Source organism: Cephus cinctus, unplaced genomic scaffold, assembly GCF_000341935.2.
Source record: "Cephus cinctus unplaced genomic scaffold, Ccin1 Ccin1_scaffold0929, whole genome shotgun sequence".
Taxonomy (NCBI): Eukaryota; Metazoa; Arthropoda; class Insecta; order Hymenoptera; family Cephidae; genus Cephus; species Cephus cinctus.
In genome coordinates this window covers 145934-155249 of record NW_014333498.1, presented here as the reverse complement: position 1 = coordinate 155249, position 9316 = coordinate 145934, and the positions used below count along the sequence as shown (strand labels likewise).

Here is a 9316-nt window from a genome sequence, read left to right as displayed (position 1 = left end):
GGGAATGAAAAAGCTTTAATCAATTTTGCACAATGTTAAAATTTACTTGTCAAACTTTTTCAATCATGCTAGAAAATTTCTTTGATGGGACGTGTAGAGTGTCTTTCAACCCCTTTTACGCTGTTTTGCATAAAGAATAAAAGGAACACGCAGTTGTTAATATCCTGACTACGACTAAAATGAACAACGCCAAAGGACGGGTCAGAGGATAGAATGACAGACGAGACCCTTCTCAGAAATAATATTCCTAGCGCATCGCTAAAGGACAAAGAGGAAAGGCCACCGAGGCTAGCTGATGGAGACGTTATTTGATATTGACTTGTAAAGAAAATGTCGACGATCTAAATGCAAACTCGCGTAAACCTGGCTTTATACCAAAACTCAGTTTCATCTCGACTGTGGCATATAGAAACTTATGCGTATTGTTATTCCCTGCTCGCGCTTCATGCACAAAGGATGAACTCTCAAAGGACAGTGGCCACTTCCTCCTGGGACTGCTTCATCCCGTATATGTATTCGTGCATCGCTGAATTCGAATATCACGGCTGTATCCTTTCCAAATTCTTTTCCTACTTTTGTTCTGCACATTGTTTCCTGCCAAGATGCAGCGAAACACGAGTTACAATGAATATTTAATAATTTTAAAAGTTTTCATGCTATTCAATATGCTTTTCTTAGTTCTGTGTAATAAAAGTTTTACTTTATCGATAAATCCAAATATTCGGTATTTCAACTGGCACGCCACCTTCAATTGAAACGATTGTCGCATTTTTTTTCCTAGTAAAATAAATACTGGAGACACGACACATAGGCACAGCCGTCGATAGGCTTTATCCTCACATGAATACCTCTTTGCTTTATAGAAAAATGGATATGAGTTCGAGAACACTGAGTTTAGAATACATATATCAATGCAATGTTACAAGTGAATTCCCTGCCTTATAGGAAATATAATAAAGAGAATGCAATGTTTCTTGGAAGAAATTGCACTCCTTTACAAAATAATAATGAAATTCTTATAAGAGACTATTCGCTCATCTAAACTGCACTCTGCAAAAATGAACGGATATTAGATTCAACGCGTATTTCAACCGGCAATAGATACTTAAAATTGTTCTATACTCTACCGTTAGAGTGGATCGGTAAGTATATGCTTTATCGTAAAATCGGTATGATATCATGAAGTAAATGTGCCATAATCATTGATGGACTATATTGTTGAATATACATGTACTATAGACGCGTTACTTGCATACACATAAATGTTTCCTCTAAACCCATAAACAGATGAACATTAAAATTGTAATAGTTTGTATACGAAGATTATCTTCCAATTCTATTACACCAGGAGTCCAGCAGTCATTCTAACAGTAATGGAGAATAGATAATGCCGTATCTGCATTGCAAAACGTGTCACATTGGGACAGGAAAAGCTATTTAGGAACTTTGCAGAATCATTAAATCTGGAATATACAGGACTGCAGTAAAAAGAGGCGAAAAGCATTTGCAAGAAAGAAAGAAAACAAAGTAGGAAAGATAAAGAAATATAAAAAATAAATCAGCAAATAGGACATAAGCAAACAGATATTTTAACACTTCTGGGCAATTAGCTGGCGTGAAAATGTGCTATTATACTTGGTAACTTTTTTTTTCTTCCTTCCTTCCTTTTACTTCTGCGTATTACTTACCATCCTATTCAAAGATCCAACGGCAGTATGGACCTTAAAGATTAAAGAGGGCAAAGGCGTTTGTTGTTAACAGTCGGAAGGGCTGGGAGCGCTCAGTCTTCCAACTGTCGCGTTCTGTTATTCGGAACTCTGAACTCTGAATTCCACAAAGTTCGCGAGGCGTTAGGAAATTTTGACGAGCTAAGCGAAAACTGTGGCAACGGTTATCTCGAGTTTACAGTCGAGCGGCGTCCAGAATGTCGAGCCGACGGAATCGATGCCCGCTAGGACTTCTCATTCGTCCATCGTGTCGCAGCGACTGATCAGACACGACCGTTTGATAGCGATTTGCGATTTCGGCTTATTCGCTATGTTTCGATAATTTTTAATGCTCCACTTCGGTGACAAGCGAAGTGAAAAATTATAGGAATGAGAATTTTTTAAATTGTATCCCTTTTATCGGTGCCATATCATTTCCATCACATCTTCAATTCACCGAATCGTTTTCTGCCATGAAAATTGGATATTCGAACCTCATTTCTTCGTACGGTTTATATATTGTGACATTTCATCATTATATTCCTGCATCTTTTATTATTTTTCCTTCCCAATAATCATTTTCCGTAATGGATACATCAAGAACCTCACATAAGATTGCATAGCGCACTGTGGACGCGCATAATTGTATCTAAAAGAACTCCCAAAATCCTAGAATTCCTCAAAACTCCTATCGATCTCTCACAGCGACGCCGATAAAGGAAAGAGGAATAGGACCTTTAATCTCTAATCCCAAATATTATATAATTCCTTTGAAATGAGTGATATGCGCAATCATGAACAGAATAGAATATTAGAGATTATCACATTTAATATTCCAAGAATTCAAAAGCAGTCGTGGCAACTGGAATCAAGACGAACAAACATCCAAGCGCTGTGAGCCGGCATGCTCAAACACAATAGAAACACCAGTAAGTCGGTATTCGAAGTAAGCGCTATTTCAATTAGTCAAATTAAAATATCAAATGAAACATGAAACCGAAATTCTACGTTAACACCTCGAGATAACAAAAATCGTTAACCCTACTTGAAATAACGTATTCCTGATCTCAGGGAGCATTGGGTCTCCTCTAAGTATCGGGAGCTTTGCTATCCTTTCTAGATTCTCAGCAGCAAAGTCATCGTTCCGGAGCTGTCAGAAAGTGACCCAAATTAAGCACCTTAAGAGTTCAGCTCCCAACGTCATTGTGATCAGTAGCTGTCTGAGCTCTCCCAGTTCTCTCCAGGTCTAAGGAATCATTGTGATGTCTCTTAGTATCGGGAAGGACCTCCTAAAATACCGGTATCAATGTGCATCCTAGTTATTATAACAGAACTGTCAGACGTGCAGACCCACTTTATCACTAAGAAAGCCTCCCAAGGATAATATGTTCGGCCAACTGGGATCATTGTGATCACACGTGGGTTCTGAATTATTGTTATCCTTATCATCAGCTGGTTTGCAATCGCCGGACTCATCGTGCAATCTGCTGCGTTGTGGTTCCAGCTATCTCTTGCTCTCTACCAGAGATTTGTTGTTTCCTATAAAGACGCTGGCCCAGTGCACAAGTACGTTAAAAGTCAAGCGAGTCCAAGTCGCGAAACCTCTTGATACATATGTATATTCGGCCAGACAACGATTCGGTGAATTGGCCATTCGGTACAATAACCGCCCCTTTTATCAATTTAAAATTATTGAAAAATTATTCCGGGTCGCTGTAATATAGGAAACCATAGCAAAAGCTAATTATTTGTCAGCCTCGTGTAAATCGTTAAGGAATCCTGAGATATTGGCAGAAACGTTATTTTCAAGATTTCCAACTGCTCGTCTACTTTTCTTCTTACGAATCAGTCCTGAGGATAGGAGGTGGGCGGAAAATAATTCCTCAACAACTTTATCGTGGCCAAAGGAGCTTGGTGGCATATTGCAAGCTGGCACCCGTCTGCAAGTTCTTACACTTAAATTGGAATTCCCAATGAATTTTCAGAAAAGCGAGGAACGCAAGGACGGAGGCAGAGTTAGCGCGATAGATGCTGCTCCTGGTAACAGTGGTAATGGGGGTTGAGGTGTTGTCGGTAGAAGTAGTAACAGCAACAGTAGTATTAATACTAGTAGCAGTAGTAGTATTAGTAGTAGTAGCAGCAGCAGTAGAATTCATAGTAGCAGCAGTAGTAGTAGTAGCATTGACGGTGTCCTCAGTCAGCGTCAGATGAAACTTTCGAAATCCACGTAGACTACTCAAGCGTCCTCGAGGAACGGCAGCAGCCATAAAAATAAGAAGAGATGATATTGACGAGCCGGTATTGTGAAATGATGAAATATAACACGAAGGCAATTTGCGAACAGTACTGCCTCGGGCGGTATTATGAAATTCTATCAACAACGAGGGCACAGACCTCTCTGAGTATCTACGCCTTTGTTTATATTCGCGTTTCCTTTCATCTGGGTTAAGCCAGGAATCTCCTGAACTTTACGTCTAGGCCCACCGGAACCTGAGTCTATTGCGCTATCGGTGGGAGAAATACAAACGTCCCAAAATTTTAAGGAATTAATTTCGCTCTCAGCCAAATTCAATGGTCTCCCCTACTTTTTATGGATAAATTCTTACTGCTCCTCCATTCTCTCGCCTCGCTATCTTTTCCCATCACGCTGCCACTTATACGTCTTGCGAGTTATCTGTTTCCATTAACTCATCTCATACTTTCATTGCTCTAAAAGACCCTTCGACGACTTTTCACTGGATGGGACGTTAATGGATAAATTTTACAAGAACATTAATACGTTCTTCTTGCGCTGTAGCCTAATTTAATCTTATATCTCCTTTCTTCGTTCCCATTTACCCGAATGGAATTTACTGAAGACGTCCGGATCTTCCGTTGTAACAGTTACGTGTACCTGTTAGGGACCTGAAGGTGTAATCAGAAGTAAAATTGTTTTTCTGTAGTTCTCCGTGTTTGTCAAAGCTGCCTGCACGTAAGAAGTGAGCGTAAGCGAGGAAAGAAAATGAGAGGAAAAAAAGAGACTCTCAGTAATTTTCAACTGAACATAGTGCGCCGCCGTCCGGTATCCGACGGAGTAATTAGACCATGAAAAAGATTTGCCAGGCCACCGAGGACAAGTCGCGGAGTGGAGGCTACAGGGAGGAGAAAAGGTTTAGTTGAAATTCTGTGAAAAATATTGAAGATAAAGAAAACAAATAGAGGTTCAGAAGAAGGAGGAAGGAACAACTGCGAGTGGAAAAATAAGTGGAAGATGGTGGAAAACGTTTCGAGAATTGGGTAAGAGCCAGGTCAAAGTATCGTCACAACGCTCGTCGAGCAGATTATGTGAAGCCTCCTTCAAGAATAGTTCCCTATAAACATCGCAGTACTTACCTTACCCCGCCGACTCCCATAGACTTTTACGGCTTACCAACCACTGACAGAGAAACTTTATAAAGCCGCTAATCGTCCCAACTCGCGACGGTCTCCATACAGTTGGAGTTTCATGTGGCATCATAAAAAGGATCTTGAAAGGGACGATTGGGACAAGTCTGAAATAACGTGAAGAGGAAGGTATTTGCATGAATTTAAAATGGAGACAAAAAGTGAAGGTAACTTGCACACGGAGATACACTAGGATACGGAACTAAATTTTGTGTAATACTGGTTTCACTTTTTTTCAACTATCAACTCAACCGACGACAGCCGTTACGGGACATTTAAAAAAAAATATAATACTTCTATCGAAATGCCTTCACGTAAAAAAAGTGCTGACCGAATGTCCTTGTACTATTAAATCTTTACGATAGTTATACTTGTAACATTTAAGGGTACTTGGGAATATTTGAGGAACACATAACAATGTCAAGGGACAATGACCCGATGCAATCTGAAGTTTTTTTTAAAATGAATTACTCAAGCTCCGAGCCAAAACTGTGGCACAGGGCCCGGTAGTAATGCCTCGAATACAATTTTAATTAAATGTACCTAAAAGTTGTGTAACCCGCTTGAAAAACGAGGCGAACAAATTAAAAGGAACGAAAAAGGGGAACAAAATATCCAAATGTAAAATATTGATGTTTTAGGTATAACGTGTTTCAATTAAAAAAAAAGTGGCAGAGCGTGTGTGAGTTACTTTGAACAGCCGTGCGTGAGATTAATATTCATTAGCGATATTAATCCATTTTTAATCAACTACCAACGGAAAGCTTATAATATAACGCAGCGAGAAACGAGTGAAGCACTCCGTGGAGCATAGAATTTTCAACAGTTTAGTTGCATTACGTAGAACTTAATAACGCTCTGACAGAACGAAGCGAGAAATGCGGAAAGTGCTGGTTTAAATAAGGTAACGCTAGTGTCATTAAAATGTTAAAACGTAATATTATAACGTTAACGAAGGTGCCCAACGATAAAAGCACGAAAAGAATTCCAGGGTTAATCCCGTGGGTTAATGAGACGCGATACAAGCCGTGCTTTGGCTTTTCCATACTTAAGTGAGCTACGGGTTTAGCCAGTGTTTTGGCACGATGCAACTTTCCCTCAAGGGGTTCGAACTGCCCTAGCCAATAGGCTGTAGATGCTAGTTCGTACGGTATACGTAGATAGTATCCTGAGGGCTTCAGTGCGCAGAGTCTGAATGAACGAGAGAGATGTAGACTCAGTGGGAACGTAGAGGATCGAAAGAGAAGGAGCGTCGAGAGCACAGTGGAGTTACTGTAGAGAGACGGAACAGTTGCCCGTCCGACGTCGACGACGTCGTCGACGTACGGATGCCGCTCGTTCTCGTATCCTGAAAAAAATTGAACGGCCACGATTATTTACTATCGATGCAAGTCCATTTAGTGTTTCGTTACATTTGATAATTCCATGTGAACGGAATAGGGTCTAACTTTATATTTCATAATTGTACATACGGTTCGGTAATGTTATTACTAAAAACGCGTTGACGGGTCAAAACGAAGTTTATCCACCAATTAAAATATTGGTGATTATTCAAGTTGCTGTGGCATTTATCCCAGGAGTGAAATCTCTCGAGTGACGCATTCCATCATAGCTAATTATCAAAGTGAGAGGAATTTGGGCGAGAAGATTAATTTGAAGAAAATATAAATAGACGTAGATTCGTCATTGGTTTAATTTTCACGGAACGTAAACGAAATTCCTGTTAAACTCTTTTGGTCGATCGACACGGGAGGAATCGCTTTGTTCGCGGCTACCTTTACGGTAATACTGATAATATCTAATACTGATCCATTTTACTGATCGTACGAGTGAGAGAGATCTTTCATTTCCTGGAATAAGAAGCCCTGTGTACCTCGACATCGGGAGGAGAAGAATATCAAGAGAGTATCGAATTGATTGGATGAATTTAATTAAAAGTATAAGGAAGGGAGAGAGAGACTAAAGTATTTAAACTATATGAAATTTATTATGGAATGAAATATCAATGTAAATGATCTTATTAAATGTACAAGAATAGCTCGAGTCAAACTTTAGTGGATAATATAAATGGTAAATGGTTAATCCTCAATGTAATCTCGTTTCCGTAACGTCTCCATAATTCTCCAATGTTATTGCGAGAGACAAGTGAATTCTTTGTGCAAGCATGTGCTGGAAATTCGCAGCGATTTGCATAATGGCTCACCTCGCGAACCAGGTCCGCGCCGATCTGGATTACATGGGTAAGAATCTTTCCTAAGAAAGGATTCCTCCCAGCGAGGACAAACCGCTGGCCATTCGATTCAAGGGTAGCCTTCGTCGCAAAAGCCATTCTCCTTTTTTTCATACTTATACAGAGATCGTGATCAATTCATCTCCTTTTAGAGAATAGTGGTGATCTTGATAATGGTTTGGCAAATTGTTCAAGATTCAATGAAAAATATTCACCAACTTTTCAATATTTCCTCGGCACTTACTGCTATACTTTTCCCTTTCCTTTGACATCCTTATTTGCTTCGAAACTTAAAGACTCTTCTTTCTTCGGCAATCCCAATTCGTGTTGTTTCTCATCTTTCAGTTTCTTCCTTTGAAAAAGGCATTATAATAAACCAGGTCATGCCGTAGATTCCCTGCAGACAAAAGAGTTCGAGATACTTGTGTTAGGGTTTTCTCAAGCCTACCGTTATTAGGGATGAATTGACACTTGTTCAAATTTCATATAACGATGCTCCTGTTCACATTTTTTGTTCATATATGTCATTCCTACTAGATTGAACATTAATTTCTTTATTGAATCCAATCGTATCGACTAGACTGCGCAACGAAATAATTCTGAATCTTTAATTATTGAGGCAGTGCGTGATAATTTGGCTGCTTCAAGTCAGTAATTAAATCGGCTCTATCAACGTTTGTGAACTGCCTGTTGCATTGGCCTATCTATTGAGTGGGAACTAAATCATTTACCGGATGGCAGATTGGATCCTATTAGCTCTCACGCTCTCTCGGTGCGCAAGCTTTAATATCACTAACGAAGGGGAATAAGAAAAATCATAAAGGCAGTTCGCCATCGAATTCGCCAATGAAATTCTTTTCACGTAATATTCCGTTCTGGGCAAAACCGAAAAATAACCACGTGAGAGTGTCTTACGCAATCGCCATCCTAAAAAGGATATGCCAATGTGTGTGTTCATACGTGTGCGAGCTCTGGCAAATATCTGTATGAAAAATTCTGGACGAACTGCACAACCGATAGTGTTGAGATTTACAGGAAAAATTAGATTTCGGATTTAGATAGAACTGTAACAATTACAAATCTCCGGCACTTCCGGTTTAAGGGTTTTTGCCCTCGCGAGTTAATCTTTTCCTGATTATCAATACCTAAGATTTTACCACAAGTTTCACTTAATAATATCTCAAGGTAAACCTGTTCGTTTCGATATTTTACATTCACCTTCCCTTATAGTTTTTCCTCTTCCTCAACTTCCTATACCTTTTTTTTTCCTATAGCTTTGTCTTCTCACAATATGTTCCATCCCCTCCTTCGTCACCTTCTGATTAATTGATGCCTTCAGAAAATAGAAGCAGGGTCTGGCTTTACCTCTTGATCCTAGAAAAGAAAAGCTCCAATTATTTTTTCCGTCCGATGGAACGCATATCGCGTTCATTACTCCTCCTACAAGCTTCTCTAATTGTTCTGTCCTATGATATTTACTGGTATGAAAGAACTCGTAACCCCTTACAAGAATTCTCTATTATCGTTATTCAAGATTGCAACATAACCGGTGTCCAATAATTAGGGCTGATATCGAATACGAATCGAATCTGAGCACGCCAGTTATGTGTCAGTTACCTAACTAAATCGAATCGTCCAGCCCGCAAGCTGAGTTCCCAATGAACGTGGCTAGCCGAGTCATTGATCCTTTGGTGCGTTAATTGGCATTGCATACATTAGCAAGTTTACTTTGCCCCTGAGCTACAGTAATTTCATACTCGCAATACGTTACAGTCGCTAACGAACAAAATTATTATTAATAAGCGGCAGAATTATAAAGCCTTCTCGAATCCTGAAACCCCTAATTCGCACACTCCCTTAACGCGATACTCTGGTGTGGTAGGGGTGAATATGCAGGAGAAACTCAAGAGCCCCGTGAAACACGCTGAAATGTATATACACCGAAGCACAGAGGGGG

General features: G+C 39.8%; 1 protein-coding gene and 1 long non-coding RNA gene across 4 annotated transcripts in view; one reads left to right on the top strand and one right to left on the bottom strand.

Moving 5' to 3' along the window:
- Positions 1–6388: 6388 nt before the first annotated feature.
- The window catches only part of LOC107271234 (protein eva-1 homolog C), a 16759-nt gene continuing 13831 nt past the window's right edge, over positions 6389–9316 (top strand). The window contains exons 1-2 of one of the 3 annotated variants that reach the window (XM_025088479.1): positions 6389–6672; positions 7068–7369. In XM_025088479.1, coding sequence (XP_024944247.1) covers positions 7294–7369 — 76 coding nt within the window. In that variant the 5' untranslated portion in view covers positions 6389–6672; positions 7068–7293. Of the gene's footprint in view, positions 7370–9316 lie in introns of all 3 variants that reach the window. The other 2 variants (XM_025088481.1, XM_025088480.1) reach the window with 2 other exon arrangements.
- Positions 6411–9316, bottom strand: part of LOC107271236 — a 6205-nt gene continuing 3299 nt past the window's right edge. The window contains exons 3-5 of the long non-coding RNA XR_001538574.2: positions 8617–8733; positions 7333–7756; positions 6411–6477 (exon numbers count right to left, since the gene is read on the bottom strand). This is a non-coding gene — a long non-coding RNA (uncharacterized LOC107271236). The remainder of the gene's footprint in view (positions 6478–7332; positions 7757–8616; positions 8734–9316) is intronic.